The following is a 25187-nucleotide window of genomic DNA, read 5'->3' on the forward strand; positions in this document are numbered from 1 at the left end:
TATTGCATTATTTTATAATGGAAAGAAAATACCAAGAAGTCTGTCTATAATGTAGTGTTCATATAAATAGAGATGAGGACTGAATTTCAGGCCAATAATAATTTCCCAAACTTCCATCATCTTTTCACCTCAGTTAAAATCAGTTAAAAAATTGACAGTACTGTTTTCTTCAAGTTTGACTTTACTGGACAAAACTTCTTCCTCAAATAATCTGACTTCCACCCTATTCATTTCACACGAGGGCTAAAATTAAACCTTCACTGGTTACTGCTTAAGAAATCTCAAAGAAAACTGGCCCCAAGGTATTTGAAGAAAACAGAAAAGCAAATCTCTAAATCTGAAATGGATTCTATTTCACATGTTCACAAGACCTTTTAAGCATCACTGAGGCAGAGACGTAAAAATGACGTCTGTCTCGGGTGAGGGACAGGGAAGTCTAAAAAGACACCTTTCCTTTGTCAGTGATTGGTAGTGGAGAACATCAGCACTCCTGCACTACAGGAGCCACTACCTTGTGGCTGCTGTTTCATGCGAATGGCTTACAGGGCACCTTTTCTCAACTGCTGACCCAGCCATGACATCAATACGTGTGTGGATTTGCTCCAAGTCATCTTGTTGGTATCTATAGAACTTCAAATCTCATTACTGTTTGAGAATGAGGATGCTTTTCTTTAAGGAGGAATTTTGTCAGATGTTACTGGGGAAAAGTTCAGTGCTCTGCAAAGACAACTCTTCCCATGGCTGATAAAAAGAAAGTATCTGAGAGGCAGACCACTGTATGGGAATTGCTGAATCACGGCCTGAACCTCTGATTGATCACCTGAGGCGAGCCATGAGTCAGCCAGAGGAGCACAGGTGAAGGCAATTCAGCTGTGCTGCCGGAAGGGGTGGAGCCTGGCTATTTAAGAGCCAGGCTATTTAAGAGCTGGCTACCAGAGGGGAAGGATCTCTTCTGGAGATCACCTCTCTTGGTGTTTTGTGGTGAGCTCAGCCAAAGGGCAAGCTCTTCCACTTATTCTCTTTTGTTATCGTTGTCTACTTTGCTTAACTCTCTTGATTATATTGTGATTATAACATCTTGATATCTATTGATTATACACCACACAACAAAGTCATTTATCAATTGGGTTTACATGCCAGTACACAAACTAGCACCGAAGAATAGTACTGCGCACTGCTGTGGGTCTACTGGAGAGCAGCTGTGATGAGCTAGGGATACACAGAAATGAATAAGTTTAGCAGCTGGGGATGTGAAAAAGATGGTGAGTTTAAGTTACAAGACTCATGTTTCAGCCTTCTGCACATTTAGCACACTAATACTCTAGAAGAATGCTTCTATTTAAACATTGGCTGGCAGCAATACTAGAAAAAATTAAAGAACACTTTGGCTTTGACCCTACGCTTGAATCTCATGAGCTTAGCTAGTAAAGGACATAAATTGAATGACAGTCAAGCTTCTTTACTCAGGACAGCTGCTCTGAAGCCTGACACAGCTGGTTAGAAGAATAAACCTGTCAAAGAGAGGCTGCAGACAAAGAAGAAATAATTGATCCTGAAAGCAGAAATCTGTACTAAAAGTCAAAGATGAGAAATCAAAAAAGCCCTCACAAGCATCTTGTGAAGTGGCTAAAATACATAAAAAGCTTTCCACTGCAAGATTTTCTCTCCATGTAACTAAGAAGACTGACCAAAGTTACTGCTTGCTCTTTTATTGATGTAGTTTTATTCCAAATGCCAATGTGCATGGCTACCAAACTCTGCAGCGCTGCACAGTCAGAGTCTGTTCCCACTTAGGAGGCACTTCGGAGCTCCTGCTTTCCAAAAACAGGAGGCAGCAGCACTGCAGTTCAGTCCTGAGTCACAATACCACTCGTAAGTAGATAGGATGGTTCCTTGCAGCCTCTCATTGCAAAGCACTTCCAGTATCTGTGATCAGTAAGATAAATAGATATTGAATAGAGCTAACCACATTACAGATGATGTTGACTTCTTGTCTGTATTTTGTGCTATACTAGTAAAGACCAAAATGGATATGCAATCTCAAAAATTATCCAATCAAAAACACTGCCAGGTTACTGCAGTCTGCATTCATATAGTCACTGGACTTTACTGCCATCTGGAAAATGATACAGCATTAATCAAAGGTTAATAGTGATCAGGTGAAATTGTTCAATAAGCAAACTGGGGTTGTTAAATTCAGGTTCTTTTCTTTCCTCATTCTTACTTTTCTTTAAATGCATTCTTCTTTGACAAATCAAGGCAATTTTTTGGTGTTGTTTGAAAATGATAGGCCAGAAGATGAAATAACAACTACTGCATCCTGAATGATATATATAATACTTTGCCAGCTTTACGTAAAAGATGGAGCAAGGTATAAACACTCAAACCCTGTACTGTACAACCATAAAATATGTTGTGCAAACCTCACAACACCAATTGGCATAGAAAGTAGCCAAGTGAAATATGTGAATAGGAAAAAAAAAAAAAAAAAGCAGTATTATTCAAAGCATTATATATACAGAAAAATAGTTACAGTACTTTGAACTAAATTATGCAATTCATGTAAGTAATGGAAACACAACACTGTTAAATTAACAACAAAGTAGATTATGTGACTAGTTTAAAGTTGAGCCATTCAGCAAGCCGTATTAGAAAGAATAAATTCAGTTCTCAACTTCAATTTACAGCTTGCAGTAGAAGCTTTCCTATAGGGGAATACATCTCTGCTATCAACAGCGAGCCATAACAAATAGACCTGACTCCTGGAACACCCATGACAGGAGAAAGATTAAACCCAATAAAATGGAAGTCACTAGAACTCCCCAATTCACAGCAATTGATTCATAATCTCTTACACAGGGCAAATGATTTAGAAAAGTCTCTGTTCAGACAATGAAGTGAGCTAATATCTATGGTCTGATCTTGCGTGCACAGTTTTTATAGATTAGCAGGGATGACTGATATCTTTATTTACTAGCTTGGGCATTATTATTCTTTTGAAGCTTACCTTTATGTCCATAGACAAGCTATAAAACAGAGCCTAGTGGAGCTGCTCAGATTTGTCGTTTGTTATTAATAGATGACCTTCCCGTGTGTTTTAAAATATCTTGAATATGCAAAACAAGAACAGCTTCAACCCCACAGGAGAGCAATTAAAATGACCTAGGAAGTCTTCTAATACAATAATTATTCTAGATGAAAGTACTAGCCATTCCCAAAGTTTAGGGTTATTACTATATTAATGAAATCTTAGATTAAGACTCCTGTGAAGCCACTTTTCTAGTCTTTTCCTGAGCATACATGCATGGTCATGCCACTCAGTTTTCCTTGTAAGGCCTTCAGCTCTTGCAGTATGTGGCACCATTCTCTGAGTTCCAACCTTTGCAAATGAGCGTATCATAATCTCCATTCAATTCTTAGAATTTCTAGCTGTCTGTTCTGCAGAGGAAAACCTGACAATTCTTATACTGCAGAAACCAAAGGACAGGATAAAAAGAAAAGAACAGTTGTTATGGCAGTGCTTGCATTGTTGGTTTTTCTTAATAGCATTTATCCTGAATACTTCTCCTGCTACTCATGTTCTGGCTGCATCACCTAAAAAGATGCAGATTTGCTGCAGGATAATAACCCAGAGCAAATCAGTGCTGGGACTACTGATAGAAACTGGAGAATACTCAACACTTAGTGCTTTTTTGGAAACACAGCCACTGCTGCAGCTGCAGGAGTCAGCAGCAAGCTGAAGGGTCACTTGCGGTCTGGGCCACTGCAGGACAACAGAGAACAACAGCACACAAACAGAACTCTGATCTCCAGACTCATCCTGTCCTATTTTCATCCACTGACCTCTCTTTATGTAAGTAACACTAATGGAAGAGCTACAGGGTCTGTAGGACTCTTTCCTCTTTCAGCCTGTTTTTCAAAGCCAAGGGCTTCATACCTAAGCAGATGAGGATGGAAACACATTGGAAATTTTAGATGATGTGGTTCATTGTAAACATATCAATCCTGATAGGCCATTCTTCATGCATTGCAACAGCATCTGTTGAGTACAATAAATTAATGCTTCACATGAAATACAATTTCCATTCACTGACTAAGAAAACATAAATTTGAACTGGAATTGCATGAGGTTCCAGACTTTCCAGTGAGGCCAGTGATGCAACTATAACAACAAGGGGCCACCTGACATAACAAATTTAAAGAAGAAGAAAAGAGGAAAACAGTAGGAGGACAGTAAAGGTGAGCATATCAGCATAGCTAGTACTAATGAAGCAGTAAAAATAAATAAATATGCTGCTGCAGTTTATTCAAAGAGTACTGAAATGTAACAGAGTTAGATCCTTATTTCTGGTCTGGTAACCCTTTTATGGGCCTACTTCCTCTGTTATCACATCAGTGCACAATTATGTCATATCCTGAGAAGTTATTCAGGAACTCAAAGCTGTGCCAGCATATGCATATGCCATGCTAAGCTCAGGATGCAAAGGAAGCAAGAAGCACGTCCAGAAGCTGCTGCTGGAAACTGCTGAGCAAAGTCACCAGCATGACGTGGACCACCAACTTGTTTGGCAGTAGTGGGGCGATAGCTGGGCACTCAGAGAACACACGCATGCCTGAAAACCTTAATTTGGTGAGCTCCTACCTTTTCTGTAACAACCTTTGAAAGCATGCCTGTTCCAGTTGCGTACAGTGTTGTACCCACTAAGCTGCCTAATGTGCCAGATGTTCACCATTCAGCCAATATTAGCATTCTGACAAATGAAACTACACATCAACTCAAATGCTTAAGTTTACTAGATGTAGACAGACCTTTAAAAGTGGCTTGTTTTCAAAAAACTGTAGGCAAATCTGGACAGGCAGTGATAGGAAACATGTTTTTAACAGGCCCTCAGTTGAGAGCTGTGAACAACAGATAATGCCTGAGGGCGAAGAATGAAAACTATGGGTGATTTTACTGCATGTAGTGAGATAGAGTGAAAGCAGGTGCAGTGACATGTCTTCATTATTACTTAATCTTCCTATCTCATAGATGTGGGGATTGGGACAATGATGGGATTGGAACTGTGGTGGAAAATATCGAACTGAGAATCTAATCTACTTTAGTGTCTACATCTGTATTCAAACTCAGCTGTTCATGAAGGAAAACAAGCAAATATATTTTGCACTTTTTAAGCCATCTTTTTGACTGTTTCAATAATTTAACGAAGTTCCTCAGTGAAAATAAATGCCAAAACAGCTTTGCAGAAACTTCTCTCTCAAAAAAACAGAGCATGAAGAGGTGACAAAAAGCAGAAAGATGTAGAACTTGTTTAATTCCATGCACGGACTGGCTGCCTATAAATTAATCATACAACATAGGGCAAGAGGAAAGCAAATTTTCCCAATACACAACTGCATAAAGTATCACCATATAGATTCCAAACTCTATTTGGAACTGAGTGTGACAGCAAAGGTGCCGTACTGTGTCAAATGCATTTATTACAATCTTAAAATATCCAGATTTATTGATAATTACCTCTGAAGAGTGAAAGATAACTGCAGGAGCTAACAGCAGTTGCTGTCAGCTGTGCTGGCACTGCGGGAGCACTGACATCATGTCCCTCATGGTGAGGGAGGGGATGCTCCAGCAGAGAAGGAAGGAATGTGGGAGCATCATTGTGCTACCATTTAAGAAGTTACAGGAGGAGATCTGGTCATCAGGAAGTTGTAGGAGAAAACAAAGATTCAAACGAAAGTCTACAGGTGATTTAAAGAAAACTGAATCTGTTTTTTTTCTAATGCCAGATTTGTATTTCTGACCATTAAAATTGCATGATGCTGCTTCAGCTTTCAGAAGCAGAACAGAGGCTTTGCAATGGTATTACAATGAATATCAGGGAAAGAAATGTCAACAGAGCAACAAATCAGCTGTTTGGCAGACAAAGTTGGATCTGAGGGCATCTTCACACACTGTTCAGCACTAAAAGAAAAGACCACAAACCCCATGCAGCCTCTGCAAAAGCCCATTAGATGAAAGAAACTTGCTGCTTTGCCCTAATTTACCTAGCCTATGCAGGAGCCAAAACAGGCTTTTGCTCACAAATTGCACCACTGTTTTCTTCCTACAGGAAAAAAAATAAAATCAAAATCCAAGTAGATAAACTGCCAGCAGTAGCTGCTGCTCCCCACAGCCTTGTGCTGGGGATGTGACCATTCACCACATGCCTCTTACATCCTCAACTTGCAAATCACTCCATGGTAAGCAAGCTGGCTCAGATCTGAGACTGTGAGTGTACAGAGGCTGCTGCGCAAGTTGGTAAAAGCCATGGTGGTACAGGCAGCCTCTTCTCATATTCCTCCTCACTCTCTTTCATGGCAGGAAGGCTTCCTGAATATGAAGTTATTAGGCTGGAGCCTGAGGTTGTTTCTGTTTCCACCTACAGGTTTATGTATGTTTAAATTGACATGGAGCTCTTGGAACAGGTCCAGAGGAGGGCCGCTAAGATGCTCAGAGGGCTGGAGCACCTCTCCTATGAGGAAAGGTTGAGGGAACTGGGATTGTTTAGTTTGGAGAAGAGAAGGCTCTGGGGAGACCTCACTGTGGCCTTCCAGTACTTGAAGGGAGCGTATAAACAGGAGGGGGATGGCAGTCTATAAGGTTGGATAGTGATAGGACAAGGAGGAATGATTTTAGACTGAGACAGGGGAGATTTAGGTTAGATATAAGGAGGAAGTTTTTCACACAGAGGGTGGTGATGCACTGGAACAGGTTGCCCAAGGAAGTTGTGGATGCCCCATCCCTGGAGGCATTCAAGGCCAGGCTGGATGTGGCTCTGGGCAGCCTGGTCTGGTGATTGGTGACCCTGCACGCAGCAGGGGGTTGGAACTCGATGATCATTGTGTTCCTTTTCAAACCAGGCCATTCTGTGATTCTATGATATTTCACTTTGGAGAAAGCTTCACAGTGTTTAATACCAACAATTTGCCATCACAATATCAGCTAAGCAATTGCAGTCAGAAGTCTTTATTAAGCTTTTGGAGACAGGAAGGTTTCTTCCCCAGCTTTTTAAACCCAGTGTGTGAAAACTGAGAGCTTTTGATTGATTTATAAGACCAATTCTAGATTTACAGCTGTGCAACAAAGAAAAAAACAACCGACGACATGACATCATGATATTCTGAGCTTGGGACTCTTGATGTAACACTGGAGTTTAGTAAAACTTCTGAGTTAAAAGGAAGATAATGGTCTCAGTTAAAAGCAACTGAATGCAGCGGTTCTTTTGCATGAAGGAAACAAGGCATTGGCATGCTAGCCAGGTTTGTGTTGCACTTTCATTTCCTCAAATCTCAGAGCTACTTTTCAGCACAGCAGGCAGTTAGCTCACCCTAATTACTGCCAGGGAGGCCCAGATGCTTTTGTCAGCTCTTCAAGCAAAGAAGAGGATTACCAGCAGACAAGCTAGCCATCTGATCAACGATGATTCCTAGCAGGAAAGTTGTAAAAAAAAAATAATAAATAAATAAAAAAATCCGCTAATACTTATGTTCTCTGCTGAATGGAACAAATCTAAACACCGTATAAATCAAAGATCAAGCCTGATTATTCATATGCAGGATTATCTTCCCTGCTCAAGAGACAAATACAAATGCGGTGAATTAAAGAGAATTACCGTAGTGAAAGCCTTTTGACTAAGGGCACTGGCCTTCAGCTGCGTGCCTGCCCACGGAAAGGTGTGGCTGTGGCAGAGGGACATGGGGTGCGTGGAGTCCCAGCGACATCAACATCAGCCTGCTGGGCATGGCTGGGGCCCAAAGTGCGCAGCTGCTCCCCCACACAGACACTCTGAATGGAGTAAAAGCAATTACTATTTTCCACACTTTGAAATTACACAGAGAGGATCCTCCATTCTCTTGCAAATTGAATTTCACAAGCCTTCAAAGCAATTCTGTTCGAGCCTGAGAAATAGACTCAGCGGCAGCTCTTTATCCGACGGTGTTGGCGGAGGCCGGTGACTGTTATCACTGATTTCAGCAGCTTGTTGAAGCCAGCACAAATCCCCTATCACCATACAAAATACAATTACCTTTCTCCCCCTCCACGAGAGAAGAAAAAGCCCTGTTTGTTTGAAAATTACAACTGCAGCTTAACCTGAAACAGTCTTTTACGTTCAGCTATATTATAAGATTAAAATAAGACAATCCTGATTAATGTAGTTGAGGGTTGTGTGTGCAGTAAATCTGCAGCCATTTACTGACTTCTTTTATACGGTAAAACTTGCTTGTGTCAGTTACAGCTTTTAACTCCAAAGGTGGCCTCTGGAGACTTGAGCTCTCCCATGCCCTCACCCAGCTGGGTGCTGATTTTGAACAAGTCACTTTGGCTCCTGCAAAACAACTCAGTCTCCTTTGCAAAAGCCACAGAGACATGCTGATTGCAAAAGAATCTGTTACAAGGCAAATATTATTAACATCACTGAGGTTACTTTGTTAGGAGAATGATCCTGCTTTAAGCAGAAAATTTAGAGAGGCGATTACCTTTTTGTCAATAAAGCCCCTTCACTTTTTAGATTTCTGCTTCAGAGCAGCAAGCCCAACCTCCAGTGACTTATGGAGTGCTCCCTTAAGTCCTGTGTCACATCTGCAACATCTATGATGACCCAGATAACTCAGAGCATGCAAAAAGGAACCAGACATCTCCATGCAGGCAATTATATCAAATCCTATCTGATTTCAGGTAATAGTTAAGTACTGTAAAACACCTGCATTTGAGAACAGCAAACTTCACACACTGCCTGCAATGACAAGATCATGTTCAAAGGAAATAGTCTTTCCAAGTAAAAACCTGCTGACATTGTTCTTAATTGGTTTTGTATAAATAAACACCAATTTGGTGCCTCAATTTTTGATAATTTGCACGCAGCACACAATATTGATGCCAATCTGTGTAACTTGCAGTTAACGGGGCTGACTGCAAAGCCAGGTGTTTTGCTGTCACTGTGCACAGTGGAATTTCCCAGCTCAGTAGCACCTCTTTTCTTTTCTTTTTTTTTGCACAGATTTATCTCAGTGCTGGTGGCAGTACTGTATGTTAAATCCACACAGATACCTTTGTTTAAAAGTTTTCTTGTTCTTTTAGCCCGAACTCTGTCTCCCCGATCATTTGTGCTGTCATCCCCACTTTTCAACAACTTCCTTTGTGCTCTGAATGTATTGTTTGGCATCTTGTAAATTTATATCTGAAGGAATGGAGTGATGAATGTGTTCAAAACACAGGCTGCCTCTAATAGCGTGTAGAAAGAATTTCATGATTTACATTCTCCTCTTGTCTACACTGATGCCAAATAGTACACTGAAAACAAAGCAAGTCGATAGAGTTGTGCTGCTATGTCTGAGAATTTCACTCAGTGTAAGAGACTATTTAATGAATGCTTCACTCATTTAGTCAGAGTCAAGGATCTGTTGCCCCTTCATTGCTGACCATTTTTGGTGCCAGGATGATACACATATGACCCAACTTCAGAGCGTACTCATCTATAATTAAAATAAACATTGAAAAATAGCTCTTTGACTGCTTTGAATTGTACTAATGGCTTTTTGCGTTTCTTTGACAAACGCTTCCTCTCAAAGACACAAAAAGCATGGGAGCTCTGACAATGCCAAGAAACTTGTCCACAGTGCCCTTGGAATTTTCCAGCCTGTAAGTTACCATCTTTTCCTGGTCTGTAGTGGGCAAAAGTTAGTGTATGCAATTACTGCTTGGCACCGTGTGTACTTTCAGTGTGTGTTTGCACTGCAGTTTCCAGAGTGCAAGTGCAAAACCTACCACTTCCAGCATGACGTGACAGTTTGCTGGAAGCTTTGGTACACAGGATAAACACAAGCAGGAAAGTAAGCCATGTTCATCCCAACTCTTTTAAAGTTAGAGCTAGGAACTCGGAAACAGTCATGGATTTTAACTGGGAAAAACCATACCAACTGTTGTTTATACCACCATGCTATGATATTGGCATTCTGCTCTTATTCATGGTCAGAGTATATATGTTTTAAGTGGTAGAAGCAGAAACTTCTTCCAGCTTCATCAGGACTGCTACGACTGTGAGACATTCCACTGAGATTGATTTATTCTATATATTTTCACAAAATGTCTTCCATGTCCAAACTTACTCTCTATTCAAGATCCTAAAGACCAGTTTCTCAATAAGTTGATTCAGGCTTTTATGGCAAATGCTGCATTTGGGTTTAGAGAAAAACAATCTGTACATTGTTCATATACTTTTAACCATCACAGGTGTGGTACAGCAACAGGAAAAAGTAGGAGGTAGCCAACAAAAGTATGGGCCATCTCTTTGAAGATCACTAATGAATGCTCTGCCTGTCACAAAGAACCACAATCAAGAGAATGCTGATATTAACAATTAATGAGCTACTTAAAATGAGTGAATCAGATTGCATTTGACATTACATGTTACCTGCAGGTGAAGTTTTGTAGAGTGTAATTCACAGACACTCAACATGGACGGAAGTAATACAGCTCACTCGTTTTGCATTTTTGTTACAAAACAAAGGTCCAGAAATCAGAATCTCACCTTGTGTCACATCTTAATTAGAAAAACAAAGCAAACCAAAACACTTTCAGTAAAGAGTGAGTGAGAACTGGTTCAGGTCATAGGCTTTATTTAGTCATAGGCTAAGATGGCACTGAAATGCCAACTAGAAATGCTATTTCTAATTCGTTATCTTTTCAAGAAAAGATCTTGAAACCATTTGTCTAAACTTTTAAGCACGTTTACAGGAAACACATATATGTAAATACTGTCTTTAATAGGGGTTCTTCTGCATACTGTGGACCAAATGAATAACCTGAAAAATCTCATATGCCTTGTTTTCTCAACAATAAGACATTATGAAATTTCCTTTTGCGCTACTAAAAATAAACAAAGGAATTTCAAATATTACAGTAAATGTTCAGATAACACAGCATTACAGCTCTGTATTACTGTTGGCATTTGTAAATAAAATCATGCTCACGCTCCACCATTCACCTATGCCACTGCATTTTTCTCTTTCTGACCAAGGAGGAGGTAAGGAAATGTCAACCAAAAATTTTACTCAAACTTCCTGTTTTCTTCTCTAGGCTTACAGACTCTCCTTGTTAAATTACCAAAATATTCAAACACAATTTCTTTCATGTTTCTCTTTTTATTTTTTCCCCTTAGCTCCATCTACCCCAGTCATGTGAGTATGGTTTCCTATTAATCACAGAATCACAGAATCACAGAATTGTAGGGGTTGGAAGGGACCTCCAGAGATCATTGTGTCCAACCCGCCTGCCAAAGCAGGTTCCCTACAGCAGGTCGCACAGGTAGGCATCCAGGCAGGTCTTGAACATCTCCAGAGAAGGAGACTCCACCACCTCCCTGGGCAGCCTGTTCCAGTGCTCCGTCACCCTCACTGTAAAGAAGTTCTTGCGCACATTTGTGCAGAACTTCCTATGCTGCAGTTTCCAGCCGTTTCCCCTTGTCCTGTCTCCACTCACCACTGAAAACAGTCTGGCCTCGCCATTCTGCCCCCCACACCTTAGATATTTATAGACCTGGATCAGGTCCCCTCTCAGTCTTCTTTTCTCAAGGCTGAACAGACCCAGCTCACTCAGCCTTTCCTCATAGGAGAGATGCTCCAGGCCCTTCACCATCTTCGTGGCCCTCCGCTGGACTCTTTCCAAGAGATCCCTGTCTTTTTTGTACTGGGGAGCCCAGAACTGGAAGCAGTACTGCAGATGAAGCCTTACCAGGGCAGAGTAGAGGGGGAGGATCACCTCCCTCGACCTGCTGGCCACGCTCTTTTTAATGCACCCCAGGATGCCATTGGCCCTCTTGGCCACAAGGGCACACTGCTGGCTCATGGCCAACCTGTCATCCACAACAATGACTTTTCATTGCTAAGACTTCGGAATAAAAATCTGCCATTTGGTTTGCTTTGCTGGCTGGCGAATCAGCGTGACTACAGTTTTCAAAAAATTCTGGGGACAAAGTGTGTTTAAAATCCCATCACTAGATGAAATATGGGCATCTAGGTTCAGAAGAGCAGAAAGCAAAGACAGAAGCAACATCACATGCAGCAAAATACACAGACCATATCAGTACCTATCAAAATCACAAACCAGTTTAAAGGTTAATCTAACCTGGTGTTTTTTCTTCCTGATGGTTAATAGCAGATGCCTTGGGAAGAGCTCAGGATAAGCAAGCACAAGATAGTGCTCTCCTAGAATGCCCTCCTTGCCTTCAACAACTCACAGCTCAGACTTCTCATCTAACACATCAAAGACTTTTCATATATCACCAGTTTGGAGGATTACATGTCACATAAAACAAATGGCATACTTTAGTCTCATGTTGAGAAATCTACAGTAACTTCTGATGAAATGGAAAAATACAAAAGAAACACACAGTGCATTAGCTCTCCTGCTCAATATTACCAGAAAATGGAGTATTTAACCCCTGAGCTTCACTAGCATACCTTGAATAGGGTGACTGCCTCCAGCACTACTAGAATTTTGCAGTGCAGAGGTGAAGTTTTGTTAGGTGAGCTAGCTCTTTTCACCATCAGCTCAGGACTAAAGAGGAGAAACCACAGTATACCTCTTGTGATGTTCGCCATGCCAGGTTATGATGGAGGACAACCACTTGATGGTAAGAATACTTAGATGCCTGGTGAAAGTTTTTCCTACTAAGATGAACATTACTGAGTATTCATCGTTATTATTTTAATACTGCAACAAAAAGAAAATGATACTGCCATATGGTAGAGTTATCGTGTCAGACATCTGTTAGCTCCCTGTTATGAAAAAACAGAGCACTTTAATATATTCACAGGGTAAGCATGCTGATAGCCACTTTTAATATATAAAGATATTAAATTAAGTATTTTATCCCTGCACTGAAGAGTTTTCTTTAGAAGCTTGTGCTACCTGCAAAACACTGAAAAATAGATAACAGCTTCTATTTCTCTGAAGACTCTTAGCACTATAAATCTACTGCAGAGTTTTACCTGCAGAGGTCAGCTAAGACTATAGAGAAAGCACTGGCACAACAGATTGGTAAAGCTTTGCAGGTAGTTATTGAAAACATTGGGCTGATCTTAGCCATTTGCAAATTCATGTCTAATTAGCTGGCTACAGTACACTTGTTTTTTTTTTTAATTTTTTTTGAAACTTTCATTTTAAAGTTAGCCTGAACTTAACAACAGAGACTTAAAAATCAAGCAAACACAAAATAAGGCACATTTGAACACAGGAGTTTCCTTGCCTTTGCTCATTTTGTTGCTGAAAAAAAGTAGACTATTTTGAGTCTCTCCAATTGAATTTTCCATCAGTTCTTTCACTAAGAAAAACAAGAACAACATCTTCACCCTTCTTCTACTGCCACTAGTGTTTATGTAGCTTTAATGTTAATAAAGAAGATATATCTTCCTCTCTCATTTAATTATAAAATGGTTATTTGGTGTACTCTAGAGAATATTTTCATAGACTATTCCTTCGAAATGGCGATTCAAGCTATGAGCATCTACTTCTGTGACAGGAAATGCTAATGTCAATGACATTACCACAGAAATTTTTGACGTGTTTATGCTACCCTAGTTGCAGTTAGGTATTGCTAAAAAAGAATAGCTAAAAAGTATTTTTATAAGCTCAAGTACATACATACACAAATATTCGCATTTTCTGGAAGGCAACACACATCTAGCTACCAGTGCTATCCTACGCTGTGACATGATAAAACAAATGTATTGCTAATGCTCTGGTATGGATTAAAACAGTTAATTAGCAAGTCCATCACACATAGAGAAAATTATTAAAACTGTGTCATATTTCATACCTCTGGGAGCCAAGAATAAAAGAATCAAGACTTAGTATTAACGTAAGGAATTATCAGCTTTACTGGATATATTCAGAGTGGCTGGATCTTCCAGAAACATTAAGGCAAATTCCTAGACTCTTAATTTTAGTGAATTTGTGGTCTTCTGTAACGTGGAGACTAAATCTACTTCAGTTTTCCCAATGTACGACCAGAAATTCACAGAAAAAATGGAGAATATTCCTCAGAATTTTCTACTTTGGTGGATTTTCCACCAGCCCATCTGTTAAAGTCACAGGAGAATATGGATGGAAAAATAAAACCAAATGATCAATCAAAATCGTACTCTTGCTGTTTGCAACACTTCCACAGCATCTGCTCAGCACAGAAACTAATGCCCCGCTTTAAAAACCTGAAAATACCATGCAAGTGCCATTTAAGATATGTCTGAGGCCATTTATTGTGACCTCATCTATTTCTTTAAAACATGAGAATGTCAGAATACATGTGTTCTGTGTATTTATAGTGTTATGCTGGAGGCTGAGCAAAACCTAGTGCAAACTGATGGGCATTTCAACAACCCTGTCAGCCTCTTCAGTGTCTCTTCTTGACAGAATTCAGCCACAAAAATCCCAAAGACATAGTATGTGGCTAGATTAAAAAATGCAGCAGAATAATACAGTGCACTATTCCTTGAAATGTTTTGTTGCTCACACGAGCCCTTTTTCTTCCTGGATCTGAGGGCATGTCAGCACTATGCAATCTCTTCACATGGGCTTCCTCCCACATCGTTTCTGCTTTTTTCAGAACTACTTCTAATTTTGTTCCTGCATGTTATCCAAAACCCTGGTATTTCTACTCTTTATTTTGAGATATAGACATATTCCTTATTAATCTATCTGAATACATCAAAGCCTTCAGTGTTTTCATCTTCACCCCATTGTCATTTCATGGCAGGGAAACTCAGTTAATTTACTGACGAGAGATGAGTTGGAAGATGATGGTATCATTTCTCCCAGGTCACAAAACAAACCTAGGTCTTTGATTTCTGTTGACTTGATATATTCGTTCATCATCCTGACTGGATTTTAAGGAAACGGTTCCTATTTCTCAGTTCATACTTCTATGCATTTCTACGAGAGAGAAGTACAGTTGGATCTATGGGACAATTTGAGTTGTTCTCTACCTCACAGCAGATAACCAGCCATCATCTCTCTTGAGTGAAATTGCTGAGTCTCACAGCTTTCCTCTTTATGTCAGTTCAGAGAATTTACTGTTCTACTTTGCATTAAAAACAGATTCATTTGAATAACTTTACTTGGCTTTTATACATATATCTGCATACATATATATATATATATATATGCTAACAAAATCATACTGCAAAAGGAACATTTCAAAATAAAGCAGTTAAAAGAAAGGAAAACCATGCAAAGAAATAATGTACTGCCCACATGAAAATTACTTATCATGGAACTGCAAATCCTCAGTCTAGTAGAACCTATGAAATAACATGGGGACTATGGGGAAGTAAGTAAGTCTGAAGCAATGCCAGTACGTGAACAAAGCCTGAAAATCCAGCTATGCAGATTTGAATGTTAAATACCAAATTGAACCAAATACCTATATGCAACTTAGGTAATGGATTAAGTGAAATAAAGCATAAAATAATTAATGATTTATTCAAAATAGACATACAACGTTGGCGCTACTCACAAGAAAAAAAGAAAATGTTTTCTGAAAAAAATTTTTATATTAACTCTAACTGAACAGTGTCCTAAGAATTACTTTATTAAAGAAACTGATCTGAAGTCCGCAAGAACAGGTGTGCCTATGAAAAAAGCTTTGTTCCTCAAAACAATAGGCGAGTAAGAAGGCTTCAGACATTACTGTTACAAGTCAAGTTTAGAGTATACTTCAGTATATGGTGTGATTATACGACATTATAAATGCTGCATATAACATACATCATATAGTCCTGGTGTCAAGTTCAATAAAACATGAAAGAACTTACCAGCACAGTCACACATATAAACAGACTGAACGCTGTAGCGTGCAGTAATCAACCTGCGAGCCACTCCTGTATGTACACCATGGAAACTTGCAATCACCATTTGCACCACATCAGCAGCATTGCTGACACACTGCTGCAGTACATTAGGGGTCTGCAAGCATACTGGCACATTTAGGCTACCTGTGTTGTGTTTCTACCTCATATGACTCTTACTTTCATGCAGTTCTAAGAAGTCGTCCACAGAAGTATAGAAATAGAACTTAGTGTTATGTGAGTTCTGAAAGGGAATTGTGTGAGTCAAGCATGTAAAACACACTTCAGTTACAGGAATTCAACAAAGATAGTGAATGCGATCTTCAGGCTTATCACCACTTCAGTTAAGGAAACTGAATAGCTATTGCTTTCTTTTGATAGTAAAAGAGTTGCAAGGATTTCTACCTTGCAAGGCTACTGTAATTAAGGTGGCTATAACACCCAGGCCTTTTCATCTATCCAAAAAGCAGAAAAATGCATAGCAGTGTAATGACTGTACAGTTATGGGTCACTAAATCTACAACATCCTCTTGTTCCAGCTGAGTGAAATAATCCCATTTCAGTATAATCCTGATGTAATGATGTTTGTTTAGTGTGCCAAGATGCACTGAAGGGGAACAGCTGGCAGATACAGCATATGAGACACAGCTAAGCATCGCATCATGAGAGGATTCTTCCTAAGAAAAATGATGGAAGAAAGAACAGAAGCTGCAAATGGCCTTGTATCCTTTTTCTCCCAAATTAAACTTAAAAAACAACTTTGATTTGCAAGCAATTAATCAACATTTCAGACAAGCGTCTTAAGGTTCTCTGGATACCAGCGATGTTGTAATTTAATTTATAAATGTGGGGTCTTTTTCTTCTTTTTTTTTCTTGTACATCCAGACTGTAGGAGGAATTTTCAAAGCAGGTTTTAGATACATCCCTCTGGTATGATGGAAAATGCATGGCTTGGCCTCACTATTGAGGTACTGGAAACCTATCCCACTTTGTTCTCTTTTTAATCTTTGCTTTTTAAAAACGTGACGGGGAAAACATGGATTAGAAATTTGCATCAGAAGACCAGGATGGCACCAAAAGTCATGCAATTTGACCCCTCTGAGGGCTTGATGTCTTTCAATTCTTTATGCCAAAGACAGATTTGACTGCACTGGTTGAGGAATTCAGTACTTATTAGGAGGGATAGACAGACAACTGTGCAATCACATATAAGTCATACTTGAAAGCAACAAAGTAGTCAGCCAAACCAACACACAGGTTTTGTGAATGCACATCTAAACCCACCCTATTTGTCACTTCAGTGCTCCAAATGAGGATCTCACACTCAATAAGCAAATACTTTGCAGGAGAATGGGAGTTTCATCTGTGACTGGGCAGCAAATATTAAAACATATCTAGAGAATTTTAGTTCTCATGGTATTGTATTTTAGTTTTTTAGAGACCTTACTTCAATTTCAAAATTAATAAAAAACTCCATTTGTAAGTCTTAATTAAACTACGAAAACAATTAGATGAATCTGAAAAAACACAGTCTGCTTGTTTAAACAGAAAAGCAAAAAAGCATGACGTGGGTTTTGTGTTTTGAGGTACATGTAAAATCCCTTTGGTTCTGGTCTAGAGAACCCTTGTCCTTGTCTGCATTGTCTTCAACCAAATTGATGCCACAGATGCCATGGAACGGGACTGGGGAATGTAGTACAGCAGCTACTTTTGGCTGTAGGATTCAGAGCATTCCAGAGCTGCTATCAGCATTTCTGATCCTCTTTCTTTAGAGAAGACGAGCACCAAGATGATCTAATTAATTTTACAACCCCAAGGAGTCCTAAGCTGCCTCTGCAAATAAGATGATGTTTCATCTGAATATACTTATTCAAAATCCAAACATTAATACACATAAGAAAATGAACACTGGGGGTATGTTAAACATTGTGACTATAAAATCTACTCTTTAAAGACATTTGGTTATTGAGATACAATGGAACTGCATGCCAAAACCTGAGAATTTCGCAGTGGCAAATACAGAATTGTTCTGGTTTTAGATTAGACAATACTTTTATTTGTTTTTTAAAGGGGGAAAAAATATTCACATATTTTCTTAATCAATAGGGCAATAGAATTTCAAAGCTTTAACTTCATATTTTCATACCTTTGCATGCTTGTAAAGTTATCTGTGTTGAAATACAAATTCTAAGAAAAAAATTAAAATTTTAAAATTCTAAAAAAATCTAGAAATGTCTTTGGTTAATAAAAACATATAAAACTCTTTCTATAAATGGCAGCCACAAATATAGGAAAAAACATTCTATAGATAGTGATTCTTTTTTTGTTTGTTTTCATCATATAATGTGATATATTTTATGGTTTTAACTTTCAGAAAAACATTCACTGGTAACCAAAGAAATGCAAGACAAAGAGAATTCATTAATTAATTAAACAGGGCTTATTAGCTTTTTGTATCAGCAGAGCAGCGTAACACAGCTGTGGGTTGCATATTAGCCTGCTCCATCATTCCACGTTGCCATGTTGTTTAAAAGTGTGGCTGCACAACCACTGAGAGCTGTGGGGTTGAGGTGACACGTCTTTGATGTTACAGTGTCCTGCTGGTCAGTCTCCTATGCTCCTGTCTCTTAGCATACGACCAAAATGAGTGTCAGTACAAGAGACCTCCTTGCACCGATGTCCCAGCACACCCTTAATGTACCCTGACATGTGATCAGCTCTTGATATGTCCCAGTTACTCGAATTGCACTCCCCTGTTAACATAGATAGGACTGTTCAATGCAGATCAGCTGCAAGAGGAAGGCAGACCCTGAATAGCTTAGCCCCAACATATGCACAGAATTTTTAACTCTCATTGAGGTTAACACTTGTGCTTTCAGGATTCTGCCGAAACCAGCATGATACGTGATACTATTTTTGTCCCCAGAACAACCTCACATGACTGCAGAGGAACTAAGCCATTTATATACTTCTATAGTTCAACGTAGAGCCATAGTTTCTGTCATCTAGGGTCATGCCTAGGCATCGTGATCACTGTGATGCCTGATGCTCCGGGATTCATTATACACTAGTGAGCATCCTGTGATTTACCAGAGCCCAGGGAAGAGCATTGCCTACTGACTTTCCAGAGGAAGAAGCAACAGCATTGCAGACACAGAAAGAACCTAACTCCTGTGCATAAGGACACATTGCACACCTTTCAGCAAATAACCTTAAACCGAGATGGGTGGAGAATACTCTTCCTCCTATTAACTACACTGATTTCACATTGGTACATCTCCATGACACTAGAGAAAAATACCGTTTAATATTCTGCGCAAATTCACGCACTCCAGTAAGATTTTAAAAATTGAACTTGTTCCCTGGAAGAAGTTGCACTGTCTTTTTCAATGCTTGGTTTTACTTACTGGGCAAGGTGCTGAGCCAAGCCCATCACTGTTATGCTGCAGTGAATACCACCTAAACCCACTGCTTCAATACATGTAAAGAAACATATGCATCATCTGATGTATGCCCTACTGAGCAACTGACCAAATTTCTGTTCAGCAATTTAATACAAAGTCAATTTAATTCTGCTTGGCCAAAAATCAGGGTTTATTGTTCCAAAATGTGCGATCATCTCACAATATATTGCAATTAATTGCTGGTTAAGTGGCTAAGTGTTATCAATAATAGCCACTCTGATGAGGACAAAGAGGACTGCCAGAATCCCTTATGGAAGATTAAAAAAATAAAACCTATTTTATACGCAACTTTCAGAAATGGTTTCCAACACATGAGAGCAGGGGGTGCTGTGTGGATAGGCTGTCATAATCACATCTTTAGAAACTGATAAGAAACAAGCATATTATTCTTGATTTACTATCCCTTCATTTATGACTGCCAGCTGATATAGATCCACACAGCCATGCCAAAGAGATACTAGAGGCCTGATTGTGCTATCTTCATTCAAGAAAAACCCATACTCAAAAGTCCTTTTGAAGCCTTTCTGCTTCTGCCAACTCCTGCATTTTTTATTGCAAGACTTGCAGTACTCAGTGTTTTGCTTAACATTTTGGCTCCTGGAGTTATACAACATATGAATCTCCTTTATTTTCAGTTTTAAAAGAAGTTTATCACCTTCATGTTTGAATAGAAAAGCTTGCAAATGAGCCTTTTAGAGAATGTCAAAAATGAAAGTTAAAAAGAAGAAAGAACATAACAGTATTATTTTGCTGAATAACTTCATAAAGGAAATGATATTCTTAGAACAAATTCATGATTCCTAAGCCCCTGTGTATACTTGCAACTCATCAAAGTTAACAATATAGGCTCTAACTTCACAGGAGCTCCATTCTCGCAGTCTTCTCTTCCTGCTTTGAGCCTCCTCCAGCCCAGTGTGGGTGGAATGGAGGAGCTATCCAGGAATTCTCAGCTTCTGCTCCAGTGGCTCTGGGTTCTCCCAAGTGTCAATGGCAAAGCAGAGAAAACCTTTTATCAATCACTGATCAGATGCTGGTTGCGCATCAATTGCCCAACTGGTGGCAGACTGGGCAGCTCAGCCTGTAAACTGTCTTCTCTAAAGAGTCTACCATAAGCATGTGGTGATCCTACAGGAGAGCTGGAGCTCAGAGACCACCATCTGAAGAGTCTGTATCAAAAAAACAAGCACTAAACTATTCCTCCCATGATGACTGCAAATCTGCACATAGCTTAACACTGAAACGCTGCACTAACTTCCTAATTTCCCTTTTTTTTTTTTTTCTTTTTTCTCTTTTCTTCTTTTCCTAATACCTTTTGCTTATTCTGCAAGCTATTTGAGGCAGAGGCTGTCACTTCCTGTGTGTTTATGCAGTGCCTTGCACAAAGGCTGACAGCTGCAGATGCTATTATAATCACAGAGAAGGGTGGGATTCTCAGGGCACTAAAGAAAATGAGGCATTCACCTATCATTGATGTTCAATAGGTCTTACGTACCGTTTTCCACTTTGAAAATCTACAGTTACAAGTATAATAATTAAGTTGTCTATCACCACCAAAGTATCCATTGTTAAAATACGACACCGCCTACAAGCAGGCAAACCTTCATTGAGAGCAGAGTCACTAACAGAAAGGAATTTGTTTAAGGAAGCACTAAGATCTCATTTGCTCACAACAGCAGTCAACATACATTCTGTAAGTATCATGTCTATCTTGTATCATACACTGCATTAGTTAGACACCTGCTGAGAAGAACACACTCCATCAATTGAAGCACTAACCTTGCAGGTTTCTTAAAAGAACATTTCCTATAAAAAGTGATTTAAATTATCTTCTTTAAGTATTGCAATCCTTAACTGAATTCAATACCTCTGCAAATGGAGCAAACAATTTCTGACTAATTAGATCTTTCTTTTATTCATTAAGTCATGCAAACTGGTTTGCAATAATGCAAGGTTTTTTTTTCCCATTAGCAATTCCTCTTTAGCAACATGTTTTCCTCAGTAACCTAATTAATGCCAGAAAGGTAACTTTTCTTTTAATGCATTACATTATGTCAATGCAGTTGACAACTTTACAGAGATTATGTATAAATAAAGGTCATTAAAAGGTGTAAAGGACAAAAATGAAAGAAAATACAAAGTGTAAAAGTAGCTTTTCTATGAGGATGAGTGCCCTCATCTCCAAGTGACATCAAGATGCAAAGTAATTACTCAGCACTCTGCAGAGCAGACCCTATGGGGCACTAGCACATAATTATAGCACATAAATTATTACTTTCAGGTGGAATAAGATAGCAGATATTAATGAAGAGAAGAAATCATGTACTTAATTTGATTTAGTAGCTTCCTAGGTCTGAGTTTGTTGCATGAATAACACAGGAAACAAATTTCACAAACACAGCAGACAAATTTCAGCTTTGACTTTGGGACATTATCAATCTTTTCAAATCAAACCATAGATCTGTTTGCAAACTACATTACAGTGCAGACCCTAACTAATTAACTGTATAGTTGTAATGACAACACAGATCCTACTAGATGGGGCGCTTAGACATATTGAAGCAAGCCACTGTGGATTATTAATAGCAAGAAGGCCTCAGTTGTAGACTCAGGATCTCATGTGCTTTGACAACATTAACACTGAACACTTCCCCTGGAAAGGCTGATTTCAGGCTCTCAGATACAGAAATATTCCTACCAACTTACTTCATATGGGCTGCAGCAAGGACTTATACTAGGAAGGCTAACACATGAGCGAGACTGTTCTAAACCTTCACCCATGCGATGTGCTTTGGTGAGATGCTGTGCACATCCGTATGCTCCTGGAACCTCCCTGTGATGGTGGGACATTAGGAAGCAGGTGCTCACAGCACTGTGGTGTACTCAGATCAGCCGGGAGCAGCTGAAGGAATGGCAAAGTGCTCTAAAAAAGCAGTATAGATGAAGTTGATAATGGCCACACCTTATTATAGGCATTGCAGTCTGGAAACAGAAGATCTTTGGGAGATCTTTTTCCAGAATTATCTATTTCCTCTCTTCAGAAAAATATAATACAGCAGTAGGAAATATTTCTGGCAACTGATGCCAACCAATACAGCAACTGTACCAATAAACTCCCATCAGACACAGATCATGCAAGATCCAAACTATAAACGGTCTCTGTTACACTCTTACTCCCAAATTGTGCCTTGGAGTTACCTGAGAAAGTGGCTGGGAATTATTAAGATAAATCTAGTTTAAGTTTTTTTTGGGGGAGCATCAATTTCACCCAAATTCTTCCACTGTGCAGGGATGCATTATTCTTTTAGATTGTTCTTTTCTCTGGGAAATTTGGTTTTCTTCTGTGTCACTGCAGTAAAATACCGAGCAGACTAGTTGGATAATGAAGTGGGAGATGCTATTTAAACACAATTAATAATGAAGAAAATTTATTGCCTGTTTAATAAAAACACTGTAGCTTACTGCAATAGTAATTAAAAAAAAAAAAAAAACAAGCCTGCAATCTGTGCTTACAGTGCATGCCACATTTTGTTCCTTTTTTTTTTTTTCCTTTGGATTCTCAAAGCAAGCAAGAAAAATGCATAAAACCATGTTTACTGGAAAAGACAAGTAAAAAAGACTTTTTAAATGCTCACTTTTAACTCAAACGTTCTTCCTCATTTTAAAAAAGAATAAATTTTACATCACTCCAGTTTCCAATCCTTTGTATAAAGTGTACGTGAATAATACAGACAGAAAAGCTCCTGTCAGGTTTAATGCCCTGATCAAATTCAAACAGTGTGTTGAGATTTTACACAGAAAACAGGCAACTTGACCTCAGCCTCCCAATGTAACCATCATGTTCTCCTCCATTCTTGAGGAAATTAACCTCATTCATCACATCATGCTCCTGTTCCTCCCTATGTCTTGTGACACTTTCTTTGCCTTTGTCCCTACTTGGCTCTCCGAGTATAGCTGTCACAGCTTCATGGCATAATGGGTCACAAACAAGGATGTGAACCAAGTGAGCACATGAAAATCATTTGTCAGTGTTTTTTTTTTTTTTTTTTTTTTCCAAACATATTTCAAGCGCACAGAATAATTGTATTAAAAATATCTTCTCTGACAGAGAAATGTCTTGGTAAATTTTTAAAGCTCGAAGTCAGAACGCTGTTATTCAGAGCAGCAGCTCTTAATTCAACAACCCAAATTTTCTGAAAAAGGAGAGGGAAAAGCAAATTCCCCTACATATTATACAGAGATCCTGACAAAACATGAAAGCTACTAAATATATCTCTAAATTCATGAGATGCAAATAACCTCAGCAAACAGTAAACAGCTGCCTCTGGCTTGAAGACTGAGTCTCCCACAGTTCAGAGTTGTCTTAATTCCCTTTGCAGTCATTGCCTCTTCTGAGGAATACTGCTCAGAAAGATGCTAAATCATGGGAAATGATAATTCCCACTTTCCAGGTTTTTTTTTTTTTTTTTTTTTTTTTTTTTCTGTCTTCTCACCTCCTTCTTGTTCAATTCCCATTTTCTATCTCTTGGAAAAAACACATGACTTGATTCATTATTTCTAATTCCAGACATCCAATTCCACACTGAAAATAGTCAATACTAGCCATCAAAGGAAGAAATCAAATTTTTTTAAAAATGCACCACTGAAGATAGACAGCAAAGTAATTACAAGAAAAATGTGAACTGAGAAATCTGCCTAATTTAGACAAACAGCAAAGTTCTTCTTTTCCTTCTAAATGCTGATGAACATCACACTCATGAGCCATGTGCAGAACTTTTATCTGTAACTCAGACATTTCTTCAGTGGGAACAACTGAATCCGTAGAATGAATGCAATATAGGAAGCCATACAAAAAGATGTGAAAACTTTTGCAAAAGATAAAGAAGCTGACTAACCTGGCCAATAGGTTCCTTTGTCGGGGCCTTCCCTCTCCTAGCGGTGCTCGTGGCCAAAGTGGTGGTGGTTTCCATGACTGATGTTGACATCTCAGACTGCATCGCTGTGGCTGTGGACTCGGTTGTCATGGAGGAAGGCACTTCACCAACAAGTCTCACATTTCCTTCTATCACGATGTTGGCATCATTTTCTGCTGCCATATTCAGAACTTTCAAGCCATTGTAGTAAAGACCAGAGAGCTGGCCTTGGAAAGGATGGCCCCGTTCCTTGCCTCCAATTTTTATGGTTGCTTGGCTATTGAAGATTGTGAGTTGACGCCCTGTGAAGATAATATTATATACATGCAAAAATGTTGACTGTGAAAACAACACTCTACAAGAATGATAACAGATTTTCATGGAGTGAATAATGACAGCAATAAACTATAAGAAAAAGACTTGACTCATAATTCATTGCTTTTTAATGAGGTGTCCATGAAATGCATAAATTTTGAGAGCATTTGCATGTTCTAAAATTGCCATATTTGGTCGGGTTTTTTCCCTTTTCTTTTTTCTCTCTCTTTTTTTTTTTTTTTTTTTTTTGCTAAAAGGCCAATCAAATATATTCGTAAATGTTTTCAGTACTACAAGTGACACCCCTCTCCCTTTTACCTGAAAGCAATGCTAAGCTTTTTCATGCGTGTCAAGGTTGCCAAGATTGCAATTCCTTAAGATTACTTTTTCTTCAAGGACTGCCAACATTGCAAAGATCTTTCTGTGTAATTCAGCATTGAGTCTACGGCTTTAAAATGAGTTTATGTATGTATAGACATATGCAAATATGTGTATACACACAGAGTTTATATGTATGCAAACGTCACTAGGTTAAGAGAATTTTTAAAGGATGTTATGCGGTAATCTGTCATATCTCTATATAAGTGAATGAAATATTTATATTTTTTAATTAAAGATT

At 38.9% G+C, this 25187-nt stretch overlaps 1 protein-coding gene across 24 annotated transcripts in view; it reads right to left on the reverse strand.

Moving 5' to 3' along the window:
• The window catches only part of NRXN1 (neurexin 1), a gene marked incomplete at both ends in the record, with an annotated part of 632844 nt that overhangs the window by 62756 nt on the left and 544901 nt on the right, over positions 1–25187 (reverse strand). For all 24 annotated transcript variants that reach the window (XM_079550649.1, XM_079550648.1, XM_079550645.1 and 21 more), the window contains one exon: positions 24236–24555. In XM_079550649.1, the coding sequence (XP_079406775.1) occupies positions 24236–24555 (320 nt within the window). The remainder of the gene's footprint in view (positions 1–24235; positions 24556–25187) is intronic.

This window comes from Tetrao urogallus, assembly GCF_951394365.1.
Source record: "Tetrao urogallus genome assembly, chromosome: 2".
Taxonomy (NCBI): Eukaryota; Metazoa; Chordata; class Aves; order Galliformes; family Phasianidae; genus Tetrao; species Tetrao urogallus.